This window comes from Corythoichthys intestinalis, chromosome 8 (assembly GCF_030265065.1).
Source record: "Corythoichthys intestinalis isolate RoL2023-P3 chromosome 8, ASM3026506v1, whole genome shotgun sequence".
Lineage (NCBI taxonomy): Eukaryota > Metazoa > Chordata > Actinopteri > Syngnathiformes > Syngnathidae > Corythoichthys > Corythoichthys intestinalis.
This window is the reverse complement of record NC_080402.1, coordinates 25,669,741-25,688,703: the sequence shown is the minus strand read 5'-3', so window position 1 is coordinate 25,688,703 and position 18,963 is coordinate 25,669,741. Positions and strand designations below refer to the sequence as shown.

At 38.7% G+C, this 18,963-nt stretch overlaps 1 protein-coding gene across 1 annotated transcript; it reads right to left on the bottom strand.

The window, feature by feature from the left end:
- Positions 1 to 1,603: 1,603 nt before the first annotated feature.
- On the bottom strand, positions 1,604 to 18,827 carry crmp1 (collapsin response mediator protein 1). The gene is made up of 14 exons (XM_057844642.1): positions 18,271 to 18,827; positions 16,836 to 16,924; positions 16,315 to 16,499; positions 16,069 to 16,233; positions 15,622 to 15,683; positions 15,436 to 15,516; positions 13,349 to 13,417; positions 13,055 to 13,175; positions 12,770 to 12,926; positions 9,182 to 9,323; positions 8,428 to 8,598; positions 3,497 to 3,676; positions 3,257 to 3,419; positions 1,604 to 2,750 (listed from the first exon to the last, which is right to left on the bottom strand). The coding sequence occupies exons 1-14, from the start codon at positions 18,616 to 18,618 to the stop codon at positions 2,659 to 2,661; spliced, it is 2,025 nt and encodes a 674-aa protein (XP_057700625.1). The 5' UTR covers positions 18,619 to 18,827; the 3' UTR covers positions 1,604 to 2,658.
- Between the last annotated feature and the right edge of the window lie 136 nt (positions 18,828 to 18,963).

The following is an 18,963-nucleotide window of genomic DNA, read 5'->3' as shown; positions in this document are numbered from 1 at the left end:
TTAAATACAAACAGGTTACATCAAAGGTTTGCATCCTGCTTAGGTTGCTTTGTGTGAAAGTCCCCTTAGGCATGCAATGTATCAGGACTAAGCTCTTCTCCAGAGCACTCACAATGCAACCTGACAGAATCTACTGGTGTAAGGAGAAATGGATTCAAAAAGGGAAAACATGGCAAGAAGAACTATATGCCCGTGTCTCAAGTCAGTGTATTTATTTGCCTCTGTTGGATGGTTGTAAGACGGATCCCAAGAGGTTTTAAATTACCATATTGGCCCGAATATAAGACGGCCCTGATTATAAGACCACCCCCTCTTTTTCAAGACTCAAGTTTGAAAAAAGACTTTTTGAACACCAAATTAATTTTTATACAGAAAATAATTACAGTACATCTGAAACAAATGATTATAACAATACATTTGAGAGAAAAAGCATGTTATTTTGCCTCATTCAAATCTTAATATCTGAACATTTAAATATGCAAACTAAAGTGCAATCGTAAATGAATGGTTCTGGTTTTTGAAATGTAAATAAACCAATCTATTGTGATAAAACAACAAAATTGCAATAACTGCATTAACCATCAGAGTGAAGTCTAACTGTAACTGTAGTCTTGAAACAAATCTGAATAAGGAAAAATATTGCAATATAATCATGCAAACTGGTTAAACTAAAAAGAGTAGCTAAGATCTATCATGACAGAACATCGCTTCAATGATATCTGGCGCCATGAATGGGGAGAGTAGCTGATATCTGTCATGACAGAACATCACTTCAATGATAGTGGCGTCATCTAGCGTCGTGAATGGGTATAACGTCTAGACCGCGAATATAAGACGACCCGCTCTTTCTCAATCTTATTTCAATGCAAAAAACGCAGTCTTATATTCGGGCCAATACGGTATAAAAGAAATTGTGGAATAATCTTTTCTGAACGTGCATCAGTTTTCAGAAGGTTGATCATTAGGTCCACCTGTGTAATTTAGTGATCCTCATGATTCTTTTTTTTTTTTTATGCAATGTTATAGGTTTTAATTAACAACCTGTTCATCATTGTGGTTGTAGTTCCATGGAACTGCACTGCATCTCACATAGTGATATCTAATATTACTGTAATTTTATTATAAGTTACATGAGGCGGTCTGGTAATAATAGCTCATTTTGTGTGATTAACAGCTATATTAATACCGATGTGTTTAGATCAGGGGAAGTCATCATTAATTTCTATTTTTAAGAGTACCGTATTTGCTATTATTAATATTCATGTATGATTTGATAATCATATTACTCATATCCCGTTATTTATTATTAATTACTATTATATTATTTTACACATTGATGTCAGCAGTGAGTTTGTGAAGCTCTTGGGGATTTTTGGTGATGTAAGGCGATATAAACAAATTTGACATCTCGTTAAGGCAAAATAAAATTAACGCTGTAATTTCATCATTGTTTTTGTATTGTGTGTTCTGTAAAGCACGTTCCAAAACGCTGCAGCTATTGCGAAAACACTTTAATTTAACTTGACTTGAATGGATATTGCAGATACATGTTGTGATGATGAACCTTGTAGTAAATGTGCTTAGACTCCCCATTTTTGTCAACAGTGTTTATTGTTATAGTCTCATCAATGGCTCAAACAGCAAAAGAAAAAAGAAAGTGTCGTAAAAATACACTACACACATCTTCACCAACAACAATAACACATGTACTATAATCTTGTCATGCTAGCTGCATGCAGCTGTTGTGAAAGTGTTGTGTAAATAAACTTGACATTAGTAGTTTCCCGGTGTGTTGTATGTGGTCAATGAGTGTGTACACTTGCAAGAAAGTTTTTGGACTCCCCATTTTTGTCAAGTCTTTATTGTTATTGTATCAACAATGGCTCAGACAACAGCAACGTAAAGTGGCAACAATAAATAAATAATGCAGTATATACAAAGCCACCAACAACATCACAAAAATCAGGAAAGTTAAAGCGAAAACAGTCTGCGGAAATGTTTCAATAAAAATTAAATGGGAACTAAACTATTTTTTTGCTAGTAACAATAGTTAAATTAACTTTAAGAACAACAAAATGTGGTTGGCAGAAAACTATAACACCAATATATTAATTACTTTGTATTTATTGCAATGCTCAAAGCCTTGTTCAACTTTGTAATTTTTATGTTTGCAGTGTTCAGATTATTTTTCAAACATCAAAAGGTGCTCAAATCTTACAGATAGCATCTGAATAAAAATGTGCATAACCAAAATGTATTAAATTGATGTCCGTGCAAAAAGGATCTATACGAGTCACATTAAATGCACAGGTGTTGATGATGTGGATACAGAGGCCAGGAGATGGAGTGACCAGCTGTAACAGCACATGTGGGGAACGCTTAGTGGAAATTGTGCTATTAAAAAGAAGACTGCATTATAGTGTAAATAGAGAAGTGGTTCCATCATCTTAAAGTGAGTTTGCATGTAAATTTTAATGCTCAAATGATTTGAGTGATTGTAAATCACTAATATTATGTGCATTTGTTCTTTCAGTGTGATCTTACAAGGCAGATCTTTATGGTGTGATTGTGTGTCTCACATTGCTGTAGAATAGGGAAACATAGCGCATGCACACACATACACTGGTGAATCCCCACGAAACCCCTATTTGTGCATCTTCAACCGAGGCTGGTAATGTTTGAGCGACCTCCAGGGGGTGCTACAATACGATGGCCAGACCTGCGAGGGATGTTGTCATCATACTGAGCCCCTGCAAATTTTAATCAAAGCAAAGACAATTTAATTTGTGATGAAAACGCTGAATATTAAGAATCAATGTAAGTAAGTAAAAATTTTAAATCAAACAGTGGTATTACAATTATTAATGATAAATCCAGTATTTAATTTTTTTAAAGTTTTAAGTTTTCGAAGTAGTTCACTGAGGGGAAAAAATGTCACAACTGTTTGTAGAAATATTTTCTTACACAGTCACACTCTCAATTTAGGTTTGCCTAGTGTCCGTATTTCTGAGAGAAAACACTTTTTTTTCCTTTTTTTTTTTTTTAACTGAGGATAACAATAGTTTAATCAGAAATACAGGCAAAATGGTTCCAAATGTGCTCTTTCCTTAAAAGAAGTCATTTCTGACCTCAAGCTCTCAAGCAATGCTCCTAAATGCCCAAGTCGTTTTAAGATTAGACATCTGGCAAATCCCTTACTTTAGTACACAAATTTATACTGTACATATATACACAGAGATGCTGTATTATGTCTAACCTGATAGGCTGAAGTTGGACTGGTGAAGGTTGCGTACTGGTGGAGGCAGGTGCGAGGTCGGTGATGTTTTGGCCGAAGGTGAAGGGGTGATATATTTTGGGGTTTGATCGACATCAAACACGGGCCCATCATACATCCCACGAGTGACTCCTTTGTCTTTGATCTGTTTAAAGAAATGGGGAAAGTTTATCCTAATACTACTCAAGAAATACATTTAGAGCTCTCTTCTCTGTAGTGTACCTGGTTCCTGAACTTTAAACGTTGGTAAGCAAAGTCTGGGAAGGGTTTGCGAGGGATGAATCGTCCAGTACCCTGCTGCACTTGGAGCACTCCTTCCTCAAATACCACCCGACCCTGACTCAACACTAGCACTGGAGCCCCACGACACTCCAGACCCTCAAAGATGTTAAATTCTGAAGACTGAGAGAAGAAGAATAACAAATACTAAAATATACTGTATATTCTGCATAAACAATATGAAATGTGTTATGAAATATACAGTGCCTTGCAAAAGTATTCGGCCCCCTTGAATCTTGCAACCTTTCGCCACATTTCAGGCTTCAAACATAAAGATATGAAATTTAATTTTTTTGTCAAGAATCAACAACAAGTGGGACACAATCGTGAAGTGGAACAACATTTATTGGATAATTTAAACTTATTTAACAAATAAAAAACTGAAAAGTGGGGCGTGCAATATTATTCGGCCCCTTTACTTTCAGTGCAGCAAACTCACTCCAGAAGTTCAGTGAGGATCTCTGAATGATCCAATGTTGTCCTAAATGACCGATGATGATAAATAGAATCCACCTGTGTGTAATCAAGTCTCCGTATAAATGCACCTGCTCTGTGATAGTCTCAGGGTTCTGATTAAAGTGCAGAGAGCATTATGAAAACCAAGGAACACACCAGGCAGGTCCGAGATACTGTTGTGGAGAAGTTTAAAGCCGGATTTGGATACAAAAAGATTTCCCAAGCTTTAAACATCTCAAAGAGCACTGTGCAAGCCATCATATTGAAATGGAAGGAGCATCAGACCACTGCAAATCTACCAAGACCCGGCCGTCCTTCCAAACTTTCTTCTCAAACAAGGAGAAAACTGATCAGAGATGCAGCCAAGAGGCCCATGATCACTCTGGATGAACTGCAGAGATCTACAGCTGAGGTGGGAGAGTCTGTCCATAGGACAACAATCAGTCGTACACTGCACAAATCTGGCCTTTATGGAAGAGTGGCAAGAAGAAAGCCATTTCTCAAAGATATCCATAAAAAGTCTCGTTTAAAGTTTGCCACAAGCCACCTGGGAGACACACCAAAGATGTGGAAGAAGGTGCTCTGGTCAGATGAAACCAAAATTGAACTTTTTGGCCACAATGCAAAACGATATGCTTGGCGTAAAAGCAACACAGCTCATCACCCTGAACACACCATCCCCACTGTCAAACATGGTGGTGGCAGCATCATGGTTTGGGCCTGCTTTTCTTCAGCAGGGGCAGGGGAGATGGTTAAAATTGACGGGAAGATGGATGCAGCCAAATACAGGAACATTCTGGAAGAAAACCTGTTGGTATCTGCACAAGACCTGAGACTGGGACGGAGATTTATCTTCCAACAGGACAATGATCCAAAACATAAAGCCAAATCTACAATGGAATGGTTCAAAAATAAACGTATCCAGGTGTTAGAATGGCCAAGTCAAAGTCCAGACCTGAATCCAATCGAGAATCTGTGGAAAGAGCTGAAGACTGCTGTTCACAAACACTCTCCACCCAACCTCACTGAGCTCGAGCTGTTTTGCAAAGAATAGGCAAGCATGTCAGTCTCTCGATGTGCAAAACTAATAGAAACATACCCCAAGCGACTTGCAGCTGTAATTGGAGCAAAAGGTGGCGCTACAAAGTATTAACGCAAGGGGGGCCGAATAATATTGCACGCCCCACTTTTCAGTTTTTTATTTGTTAAAAAAGTTTAAATTATCCAATAAATTTTGTTCCACTTCACGATTGTGTCCCACTTGTTGTTGATTCTTGACAAAAAATTAAAATTTTATATCTTTATGTTTGAAGCTAGAAATGTGAAAGGTTGCAAGGTTCAAGGGGGCCGAATACTTTTGCAAGGCACTGTATACCGTATTGGCCCAAATATAAGACGGCCCTGATTATAAGACGACCCCCTTTTTCAAGACTCAAGTTGGAAAAAAGACTTTTTGAACACCAAATTAATTTTTATCCAGAAAATAATTACAGTAAATCTGAAACAAATGATTATAACAATATATTTGAGCGAAAAAGCATGTTATTTTGCTTCAATCAAATCTTAATATATGAACATTTAAATATGTAAACTAAAGTGCAATCACATTCGTACGTAAATAATTGGCTTCTGGTTTTTGAAATGTAAATAAACCAATCTATTGTGACAAAACAACAAAATTGCAATAACTGCATTAACCATCAAAGTGAAGTCTAACTGTAACTGTAGTCTTGAAACAAATCTGAAAAGGAAAAACATTGCAATAAAATCATGCAAACTGGTTAAACTTGAGATGAACACTTGTAGAGTGCAGACAACTTTTCGGTACCTCTGATCAAGATCAACAAGGAAACATCTAAAGTGCATAGTGCATCGAAGAATTGAAGCTGAACTAATTTCCTCTGGAGTAAAGCGGCCAATGAGGTAATTTAGTTTGTGTTATATGTTAGTTTGCGTTATTTGAGTTACGGTAGTTTCTGTTAGTTAGTGTAGTTATGTATTCATGTTGTGTTTTATGTTTCTGTGTGGATATAATTTGACTTCATGTATAGATTTATCAGTGTGGAGTGAAAGGGATCTGACATAATGTATATATTTATGTGATCTGACTTTATGTATATTTTTATTTGTATTGTTCAGTTCTCACGGCATTGTCAAGGCAAATCAAGGCATTGTCAAGGCAAATCAAGTTCTGTGATTAAAGCCCGTAAAAGAGAAACAGCTTGGGTCGTGATTTCGACTCGAGAGGGAATTACACTTAATATATAGTAGCTGAGATCTGTCATGACAGAACATTACTCCTCAAGTTCAGCATTCGCTTCAATGATATCTGGCGCCATCTAGCGTCGTGAATGGGTATAATGTCTAGACCCCGAATATATAGAACGACTCCCACTTTTTCAGTCTTATTTCAATGCAAAAAACACTGTCTTATATTCGGGCCAATACGGTATATATTCAGGGGAATAAAACTATCTTGTATAACATATCACATCATATCATAGACTGATGCTGACACAAACAAATATTAAAATATACAAAACAAAACTGTTTTCATTTTTACGTGAAGACAAGAAGTTTTTGGGGTGAAATTAATTATAGCTTATACATATTATATTGTATACACTAGGGATGCATCAATACTCAATTTTTATTGAACCGTTTGATATGCCCTCTTCAATTCAATACACAAAAATGTTGGATCCCAATGAAAAAAGAGCTCCCAAAATGTATTTTCCGAACTTTTTCTTGTGTGCGCTCGCTAAAATGCCTGGGGCGCAGTCAAAGCTGAGCGCTCTCTTTGAAAAGCTCAGCATTGCGGACGCCTTTCAAAAGAAGCACACTTTCACCGCCGATAAACATAAGAAAATCACACATGCTGTTGGAACATTTGTTGCCAAAGCTTTGCAGCCTTATTCTGTGGTTGAAAATGATGACTTTTCGTACCTAATGAAAACTTGATCCACCATGTGCTATCCCCTCTCGTACGTATTTCACAAAAACTGTCATTCCGGATATTTACATTAAAGTGCGCCAAAACATTGTTATCGACTTGGCTGCTACGAACAACCTCGCTTTCACAACAGACAGCTGGATATACCGGGCCACTGAGAGCTACCTCACGGTAACGATACATTACATGATGAACAATGATACTTTAAACTCGTCCCGTTTCTTAAAGTCATACAAGTGCTAACTTTTCAGAGGAATTAAAAAACGCCATGACTGAATGGAAGTTAAACAGGCCAAATCAATCAAATATTGTTAATTCAGTATGTGACACAAATGGACATCGATAAACTCATTTTTCTGGGGAAAAATTTAAAGACTAAGTAGACTGTGGTTACAGCAGTCCAACCTTAAGTTGCACGTTGCTTTGTTCTGATTGTTTACACAGTTGAGTTTTTATTTTAGTGAATCAATTTCGGTGGTTCGCATGCTTTACAAACAGTAAGATTGTTCTAAGCACATTAACACAAAATTTCTTCAGGTCAGAAGTAAGCACATAAATATTATGCACTAAAATACATGTTGATATGATGGCATTGTTATTTTTGCTGTTAGCAAAATAAGAAAAATGAATAACAATTGTATTTTTTGTTTCAGAACATTAAATGTATTGAATCGGACCGAAAATCGTGTCCCTCATATCGAAAATCACACAGAACCGTGACTTAACTGTATCGTTGCATCCCTAGCATATGTCGATGAATCCAGAAAATTGAAACAAAGGGCAGGAAAGAGATTTCGTCTATCTGCAGGCTTTGATTCCGAGAGAATAATGCATGCAGTAAAACTGCAGCATTTGGGAAGAAAGGGGGTGAACATAAGTAAAGGCTCGGGGCAAAGCGAGCCCATCAACTGTAAAAAATCAGGGGGATGGGTTTAAATATGGCAATGCAGGGTGGGTGAAGGGGTGTTGAGGGGGATTAGAACCTAAAGCTGACAGCAGTCTGGATTAAGGGCCTCTGTAAAATAGACGGGCAGCAGACAAAATATATCAAACATTGCCTCATACTGCAGACCAGGAATTTCATTTAAATTCATGAAAGGTTATTTGAATGTATGCGACCTCCCATTAGTCTCATTTCTCAAACCATCCATTGACTGAAAATGTAGATTTTCATGACAGACAGCAACAGTTTCATATATTGATTTTAACCTAAATTCTATTCAAATTTGAATAGTATCGTTAATGCATTTAATAAATTTTCTGTGGAAATTGTAAGTCCTCTTTTTGTGGTCGGACCTCCATGTCTAATGCCGTTAATTTCTGGCAAATTAACATGCAGGATGGCCTCTTTGATCTTTTATTCATTTTTTTTAATCCTGTTCACACTCATCCTGCCCCCAGTCCTTTTCCCATTCCTTCTACATTTGCCATCCGTCACTGCTTATTTATCCCGCTTTGTTCTCACCGACTGCTGCTGTTTCGATGTAATAGTTTTGGTGCTGTCAGGGTCCCAGACGACGACATCGGCATCAGAGCCCACCGCTATACGACCCTTACGTGGGTATATATTGAAGATTTTGGCAGCGTTGCTGGAAGTGACAGCCACAAACTGGTTCTCATCCATCTTCCCCATGACCTGGGAAGAGAATTGAAGGACAAGAGGTAGATCAAATGAGGTAGCCTCAAACGCCATCTGTTTGACGCTTTTACTCCCTTTGAACAGTTACCTAACACTGTGCTGCAGTATATTAGTGTTGCCATTGATACAACACAATTTTGGATTTCACCATTAACACAACTTTGTACCTGTTGTGATATTTTGTTTGGTGTGCTGCATGGTGAGATTTTTTAAATGAAAACTGTGTTTTTAGCTCAATAAAGTTTTACTCATTGCTTGCAATTGACAACAACAGACATCCAATTAATTTGAACTACAAAGACTGGCTGTAAATACTCATTGTTCAATAGCAGCCACTGAGTTCAAAAACAGTATCTTGAAAAATAATGTAAACATAAATCATCTGTTTTCATGGTAAATGAGTCCATTCGAGAACAGTATCTTGAAAAATAATGTAAACATAAATCATCTGTTTCACGGTCAATGAGTCCATTCGAGGACTCGTCAAAGACCAATTTTATCGTTCGTGTGGTCATGTAAAAATTGGAAAATATATGTGCAAACACACAAACTCACTCGGACACATTTTGTTTGTTCTTACCACGGCTTTGTCCCATACAAAACTCATCCTTTCCTCCACTCCGTTGGTGCCCTCTGGGATTAGTGTGAAGTTGTCTTTACCGATTGCTTTCTGAGAGGTGCTGTATGCGCAATGAGCGCTTCCCACCACCTGCAGGTCTCCACTGTTAAAACATGATACATAACCAACACACATTTATTTTAACAATGCAGCAGAATAAAATGCTGTACTGTAAAGGTAATAATATACAAAATCTATGATACAGTCATAATCATGAAATGAAACCAGCCATCAATATGAGTGACAATCAGTATATTATGTCACTAGTTTTGATGCAAAGTTGACATTTTGAATGTCTTGGCATTAGGACAGAATATGAAATGCCATAAGCATTCAATACAGTACTGTATGTCATAAGCGTTTAATTATCTTCATGGCAGGGGTCATGCTATGATTATGACAGTCTAATGACTGTTATAAGAAGCATTCAAATACAGTTACATCATAAATTTATTATACTAAAAGGAATGCATAACAAAGGTTTTGTGTTAATAACCCTTTTCACATCAGTTGTTTGACAGTAAAATACGAGGGGCATTCAAAAAGTAATGCACTCAAGTGCATTATTCGTACAGGATTTTACCAATCTTGTTTATATTTGGCACAAACATGATAGGACACACCTTTTTGTGATTGTTATATGTGTTTTTCTTATTTTCAGATTTTTAAAGTTTAAACTGGCTTCCAAAATGGCTGCCCCTCTTGAAGCTCGTCAGAAACAGAGAGCTGTAATCGAATTCCTTGTTGCAGAGGGAGAAACCCCTCTGACCCCTGATCCCTCATTACTGTAGATGAAACATGGGTATACCATTTTGAACCTGAATTTAAAAGGAGATCAGTGGAATGGCGTCACCCAAATTCACCACGGAGCAAAAAGTTCAAGGCCCAAAAGTCAGCTGGCAAATTATAGCCACCGTTTTTTGGGGTTCTCAAGGTGTAATCCTTATGGATTTTTTGCCGAAGGGAGAAACCATTAACTCCGAGGTATACATTGAGATCTTAGGAAGCTCAAAGCAAGAATTCAACGTGTTTGGCCCAACTTGGACATGGCAAATGTGCTCCTCCAGCATGACAATGCACGTCCTCACACAAGCATCAGGACCATGGTGGTCATCACTTCATTTGGATGGACTGTGATACCACATCCGCCATATTCTCCTGATTTGGCACCGTCAGACTACCGTCCAATAAAAGAAGGACTCCGGGGCAACCGATATGGCAATGACAATGAAGTGAAAACTGCTGTCAAGAATTGGCTTAGAGATCAACCGGCTGAGTTCTACAACACTGGTACACATGCCCTTGTTCATAGGTGGACTGTAGCTCTTGAGACAGGTGGAGACTATGTGGAGAAGTAAAAATGTAATCCTCACACTTGTACCTTTCTTTTGATGTATAATACATGTTGCTATTATAATTTGTTTTTCTAAAATACATTTGGGTGCATTACTTTTTGAATACCCCTCGTAGTATTGTATGACAGACACGGGTACATTAGAAAGTTTACACAAAAAGAAAAATATATTTCCAACAACAATTTGGTGGTTGATGCATGCAACAACCCACTTTGCCATGTATTCTAACTATTTAACCATTTCAGTCACTGTGGTGTTAATGACATTCACCCACTTCAATCATCTCTTCAATACTCTTAAGCCCTCTGAATTCTTATAGAACATTCAAAAGTTTTGGGTCACACAGACAATAATTTTTCATTAAATGAGTGGCAAATTGAATAGAAATGTGTTATCAAAATTATGACTATTTGACTTTTCATGGAAAACAACATTGTCTGAGTGACCCGAAACTTTTGAATTGTTGTGTAGCTGCTGATTTTTACGAACAATAAATCTAATTATGCAAAGGTTTTTTTTCCTAATATTATATTTCCTTTTTAATATGAATAAAATCTAAACTTTTAAACTAACTTTTAAACACATCTACTTATGTCTTGGCTGATCTGTTAAATTCAAAAAAAAATGTGGCCCTTGAAAAAGAAAAACATGTCCACCCCTTGTCTAACCCAAAGCAGTCACCCCCCTATTGGTGTCCTCACTAACTATCAAATACCTGCTTGTGGCACAATTCAAGTTGATGGATGCCTTGACGGCCAATCACTGCCTGTCACTCTGTCAGGCAGTCATATTTTGCCAGCTAGTCAGACACAACCTCTACATAAGGACTTGTTGATGATGCGATAAATGACAGATTGTCAGGCTACCATTTTCTGACACTTCTGTTGGGATTATGCTGTAAAAACAGTGAACTGTGACTTCCTTGCCCTGAGTATTAAGGCAAAGTAAAACTCCATCCACTCATTTTCTATAATGTTATCTTCAGAAGACCTATTCTGGCTGACTAGGATGGTTGTCAACCAGTTAGAGGGCACATGCAGAAGATCATTCAAAATTCAGTCTTAAACATTAGGCACATTTATGAAATTTTGTAGGGTGCTAGTCCAGTTTCTTTCAATTATGTTTTTTCTAATTCTTCAGCCAACTCTAACATTGTTATTTTAATCCTGAGGTTCTCTTCCACTGCCGGATCAGAGTAGGTACAGTTTTCATTTGAGCCTCTTTTTCTGTAATCATAAAGTAGTCCCCGTTGGACTGTGCACTTGACTGTGCTCACGCAGCTAACAGTGCTAGCTACCTTGACATGGTTGCAGCTGCTGCAGAATATAAAACCCAACAAGAATTTTACCCAAACACCCAATATTTTGTCTCTTCTTTGCTCTGTATTTCTCTGTTGAATGACCTTTCTCTGGTAATTTTAAAGTAATTGAAGACATTTCCCACTATTACATAAGACCAGTGTATTGTATTTGAGTCCTAAAATACCAGTGCTTTGTGTCATCTTGGATCTCAAGCATATAGTAGGTGGAAAGTCAATCATGCAATAATAGTACTTGGGTTTATGATAGTTTACTTTGTAAACCGCCACTCTTAAACTTTCTTAAGCATGTCGCAGTCAGTTAAAAGAGATGCTGTGGAACTAATTTTAAAACCCACCAAGAGGAGGTTGAACAGGATGAGGGAGGTACGTTGTAGCCAAGGCAACAGATGATGAAGGATTCATGTTCCTTTGCTATTTATAGAATTGGGGGCACTAAAAATATTTGTTTGGTAAAGAAAAAAAAAAAGACACTGTACATTAAATTTAGAGTGAGTGTTTGACTACCGTTATTCATTTGGTATACAGTGATCATAAAGTACTGAATATACAGTATATTTATATGTATTTTATTTTTGCTGTTCTTTTTTTGTCCTCCATGTCAAGCATATAAGCAAACTTCTTTAGTTAAATCAAGTTTGACATTGTTTATAATGTGAGCTGCTGCGGTGACTATTATTCCATTCAAATAATGAGCATTAAAAACCTGCATGTGTGTCCTTTGGTGTCATTAACATGATTTAAAATCCACATTATGTCGCACTTACAACTAAAAATAACTACACATTCATTTATAGGCTTGCACACCTACTGAGGGCTGGATTATTGCAGTCATAGCCAGACTTGGGAAAAAAAATACAGGTATTTGGGTCCTACCAGGCCAGAAGTGTGTGGAGGTGATCTGGGGTTGTGGGATCAGGACTCAAAGGAGGGGAAGTGACATAAGCAGCAGCTTTGGCCCAGTTTTTGCTCCAGTAATGTGAACCATCAGTGGCCAAGCTAGCTGTGATGGGCTCTCCAAAGACTACAGAACCTGAACAGAGAATGAATTTGCATATATTGTTAGTATTTGCATAATATTTAGAACACAGGGAGGCCTTATTTCCTTGGCTGCTGTATAGGATTAACTACAATTTGGGGTTGAAGGAATGAGAGTCTGACCTTTCCTCCGGGCCTGAGTGATGGTGTCAGCTGCACTCTTACTCATCACCTTAGTAATGTAGACAGGACAATTCACACGGTTTCCAAGGGTGACTGCCCGAAACACTGCCTCAGCCTCCACCTGCACTTGGAAGAAGCAAGGGCAAATGAGATGGATGGAGAGATGAATGGATGATTTTTCTCCCTAAAAAATATGTCATCAAGGTATGCCACATTGGACTTGATTTTTGGTTGTTATGGACAGGTGGAATGACAGAAATGTCATTGTTCGGACAGACAAATGGTAAGCATCACCTCTTCAGGACGACTCAGAGGATGGCCTTCAGGTCCTGTGATTCCCATCCCGAGGATTTTTCTTTGTTCCTAAATCATAGGCAAAGGCAAAGGCAAATTTATTTATATAGCACAGTTCAACACAAGGCAATTCAAAGTGCTTTACATCACACTAAGATCATAAAAATCACATTAAATCAATAGAATCTACAAACAAATACAATCGAATAAGGAAATAAAATTATACATAAAAATCGCATTTAGTCACGAATAGAATAAAAAAAATAATAATAATAATAATAATGATACTACTACATACTACTACTACTGCTAATAATTGAAATCAGCAATGGAGATAAAGCATAAGAGGAATAGAAAGCAAAGAGATCGAAATATATAGACAGTTATGGATATGCAGTGCTAAACAAAAGGTTTTTAGCCCTGATTTAAAGGAGTTAACAGTTTGAGCATACTTCAGACCTTCAGGTAACTTGTTCCAGAGGTGAGGAGCATAATAACTAAATGCTCCCTCACCTTGCTTGGTTCTTGTTCTTAGAACATACAGGAGACCGGTTCAAGATGACCTTTGGGGTCTAGATGTTTCATAGGAATCCAACAAATCAAGCATATATTTTGGTCCAAGGCCATTAAGTGTTTTGGAGACGAGCAGTAGTATTTTATAGTCTATCCTTTGACTCACTGGAAGCCAGTGTAACGATTTCAAAACAAATGTAATGTGGTCCATTTTCCTTGTATTGTGAGGACTCTGGCTGCAACATTCTGTACTAGCTGGAGCTTCCAGACTGATTTTTTATCAAGACCTGTAAATATACCGTTGCAATAGTCCACAGGTGTCAAACCGATTCCAGAAAGGGCCTAGTGAGTGCAGGTTTGCTTTCCAACCAATGAAGAGGACACCTTTTCACCACTTAGATCTTTTACATTTGTAATCAGTTAAACTTGGTCAGGTCCTGCTTGTTTCAGCAGAAGTTCATTAGTTAAACTCTCTGCGCGTTATCGGTTGGAACAAAATCCAGCACCCACTAGGCCCTTTCTGGAATCGGCTTGACACCTGTGCAATAGTCCAGTCTGCTGAAAATGAATGCATGCATAAGTTTTTCCATGTCTTGTAGAGTCAGAAGCCCCTTAATTCTGGCTATATTTTTTAGGTGGTAATAAGCAGATTTAGTGACGGACTTTAGATGACTATCAAAGTTGAGGTCTGAGTCAATAATTACGCCAAGGTTTCTGACTTGATTTGTAGCTGTAAGTGACATTGCGCTAAGGTGCCTGCTTATCTTTGACCTTTCCTGTTTTTGGCCCAAAAATGATCACTTCTGTCTTCTCCACATTTAACTGGAGAAAATTCTGGCACATCCATTCATTGATTTGATGAATGCATTCACCCAGAGAGACGAAGGGACTATAATCATGTGGGGACACAGAAATGTAGAGTTGTGTTGTCAATCATAGATAAATTTAACTGTGAGATTGGTAATTGCCCTTAAGACAGCCTGACCTATGTGTATGTATGACTTTCTCTTTTACATTTCTGTGTAAGTGCATGCAATATGGCTACGAAATTACTTGAAGTGTGTTACGGTAAATATCTATCAGATATTCCAGTATTGAATTAAAAGCCTCCATTGTTGCAGTTATGTTTCAGTAGATGAGGGTGATCAATGGAGGCCTATTCTGTCATCATCAGTAGAACATATATTGTATGATCTGTTACAACGCAAAGACTTTGCTTGTAGACCTACTGCATTTTTCAGACAACGATTCAAGCATTATGGATTTATAAAATAAGTCAAAATTGAGAGTATTTTTTTCTTCTTTGTTATTGCAGCGACATGGTTAACAGCTTTGGTGATTTCTGTGAAGAAACCTGTGGTGGGGCTTATATATAAGGACAAATATCCTTTCAAAAGTTGTTGGGTGTGACTTACTGTATAGAAAATACGGTAAGTTTTACATTTGGTATTGTAGTGTATATTATGAATCCGAAGACACCATTCCACTGAATCATCATACTGCATGGTCCCACAGTTAAGAACAGAGAAGGTGCCACTATGGCTACAAGCGAAAATATTTTAGGTTAAACTTACTTGAGCTATCAAATCTCCGTTTTCAGCGTGAACTAACACCACGGCACCAATTTGTTTCAGGAAGGAGAAGGCTTCATATAGCTGGGGAAGTGAGAAAAACATGTTGTTAATGTAAGAATAGCACATACAACTAATAAACTGGACTATTAAATTTCACCCTATCCTCCTTTTATATGAAATGCCTACCTGAGTATCTGTCATCTGGTACACATCCTTGTATGCCATGTACACCTGGAATGAGTTAATACCTGACAAAAGGGATGACAAATGATGAACTTCATTTAGTCATGTAAGGAAAATAATCACAAAACTGATCACCAAAAAAATGCAGGCTCTGAATATTGTTTATTTGTCCATTGATACTATGTATTTGAACATTGTGAATCACAAAATCGGCTATTTTGTTGTCTTTTTTTCTATCAGATTACAAACAAAATGTGTACTCGGTTTCCATGACAGCATTATATAATGAGGACAGTGCATTGCCTCTGTGGTTTCCCCTAAACAGGATTGAAGCACAAGGCCATATTGTTGCAAATCTGTCTCTGGTGTTCTACCCAAATTACGAATTAACGTGAACATAATTGCAGAAGCCACAACCACTTTGGAATAACAACGTGGACATTAATGTACCTTTCTCCTGCACCAGCGTCTCCAATTCATCTTTAATTGAATCATTCCACTGAGGGATGTCAACATGAAGGGAGTAGTCACAGCACGCCATCTTGTCCGCAGCCTCCTGCCAGACTTCAAAAGCCTTAAGCAGGCTGTCCCCAAGCTTGGGGGTCACATGGTCAACTGGGTGGGATCGGGTCAAACGTCAAGCACACGCACCATATTGATGCAATTACTTTATTATCTTATCTCTAGCAGACTCACTTATCATTGTCGTGCCTCCTGCAAGAGCTGCTTTGGTGCCCTGGAAGAAGTCATCAACAGGGCGTACACCAAGATAGGACTTCATCAGACAGGTGTTGACATCAATCCCACCTGGGATCACCAAGCGGCCATTTGCCTCGATCACTCTGATGCCATCACGGACAACCAGGTTCTCCCCTACCTGTCTTCAGATGAAATGAGAAGTTGCTTAACGACGACTTTTTTTCAGTTTATTTGACATAGCAGTAAAGTCAAGGTTAAGGTTCAAGAGAGGCCCTGAATTGTATTTCACCCAAACTGTCACATGCTTCACTTCAAGTGAAGTTGTGAAGAAGGGAAGTAGTGTTGAGGGAGATCACGCTAAATAACTGCCTCTTTAACTGTATTTTTGTCTGTTTTGATGATTGTGTTGCAATTGTATTGTAATCCAATATTTTTAAACATTTATAAAATGATTGGCCTTTGAACGTGGTAGAATGTAATTGCAAGAGCAGGATTTGATTAAAATATTGTGCACTTACTTGATCAATCCATCTTTAATGTACACGTCTGCGTAAATCGACTGGTCGTCGTTGACCACTCGACCTCCTTTAATCAGCAAGCTCTCACCCTGGAAACGTACAAGGAAATCAAGTGTTGAACAGTTGTCATACATTTCACAATGAAATAATGTAATTCGTCATACTACATTCAATAATCCGTATTACATACAAGTGAAATGCCAGTTGTAATTGGAGAGGTACAGAAATTCAGATGTAAAAATAATAATAATAAAAATACAGCAAAGGCATTTATTATTGGGCTATTGGTTTTATACTAAGGCAGCACGGTAGGAGAGTTGTTAGAATGTCTGCCTCACACTTCTGAGATTGGTGATTCAATCCCAGCTCCAGCCTCCCTGTGTGGAGTTAGCATGTTATCCCCATGCCTGCATGGGTTCTCGCCAAGTACTTCGGCTTCCTTCCACATCTCAAAAATGTGCATGGTAGGCTGATCGAACACTCCAAAATGTCCGTAGGCCAGAGTGTGTGCATTAATGGTTGTTTGTCTCCATGTGCCCTGTGACTGGCTGGCAACCAGGTCAGGAGCACCCTGTCTCCTGCCCGTTGTGAGTTGGGATAGGCTCCAGCACCACTGCAACCCACGTGAGGATAAGCGATTCAGAAGATAAATGAATGGCTTTATACTAATCCAGAACATTTTATCTATAAATGATCTTGATAATGTTTGTGAAAGCCTAACGTTGTTTTCAGCTCAAATTTTTTGCATCATTACGTCACTCGATTGAATAGAGCAATACAGACAATAGAGCTCACTCTCACTGTCTGTGATAAGAGGAATCATCCTTCACATTCTAATTGAACACAATGTAAAATGGATAATAACGGCCAATAGCCTAAAACTAAAGTTATAAATGTCTGGTGCTAGAGGATAGTGTTTCCCCCGGCCACGATTAGAATTTAATCTCCTCTTCCGGCATTGGCAGCAGGGATTTCCAACAGCTCCAAGCACGTCTACTCCCTCTTACCGTTAGATGGGGGTGGTTGTGCGCCTGGCAACTGGTCCCAGACATAATGGTTTCTTCCCGGGATCGGCTCGGTGTTCCCCGTTTGATGCCCCCTCCCCAACCCAGACAATACAGTACAATCGACGAAGCGCAAGCACGGAGAAAGTGTGCACGTGCACTGTAAGTATGTGGTTAGCACAAGAGCGGCTAGCGCCCTCACGTAACCACAATAATTACTGAAGTAGTGTCACATGATCACACACTGTCATCCCACCGTTTGCCTCAGTACGACAATGACTGCTTTGCGTGGTTGCTGTCCACTTCAGCACCACATTGTCCCAATGTAAATGCGGACTTTTTTAGCGGAGCTTTACTCATGAATATGTATACATATCAGGTTGACATGCATTGTGCATTTTAAAAACATTTTATCATCTATCACATGCTACCGTTCCATGTGTGTTTTCCATCCCCGAGGAAAGCTCAGTCTCGACTCCCGGAGAGCCATGTTCTCCCCCTGGAGAGGTGGTCCGTGAGCCCATTTGGGCCTCACCAGAGGTCTTGCCGGTGGAGTCGCATATGTCCAGGATTCTCTCCCGGCTTCCGCTCCTCGGGGTGCGGCCCCCTTTCCTTCCAACTGCATAATTGTCGAAGTCGATGGTCTTGCTTTCAAACGCTCCCTCCACAGAATCAAACATCCCGTAGCTTTTGCGCTGGTTCGGTCCAGTGATGATCGGTCCAGCAAAGTACACCGGCAGCTCATCTTCCCGGTTCCACTCCCTTCTGCAATCCGACATTGTGGTTTCCAGTCGAGGTTGGGTCTGAACAGCGAGTGTGAGAGGCTGGATGCAGCAATACGCGATGTAACCGGGTCACAAACGGTTCCGCCTTCTCTTCTTTCAATCGCCCAAATATGAGATAAATAATTCAGTTTTTATGTTAGTTTGAGTGTCTGCATCAGGAAATTTTCCAGATAAGCTGCTCTTTGTCTCACCCTCCCTCTAGTCTAAATTGTGTGCGGAAGAGGTGGGGGTTTGATGAGAGGATTAAACCAGCACATGTCATATTTAAACCCGCATCTGGAGACATGCCCTATTGCTATAGTAAGTATATCACATACTTTTTTTCCCTGTAGATAACTG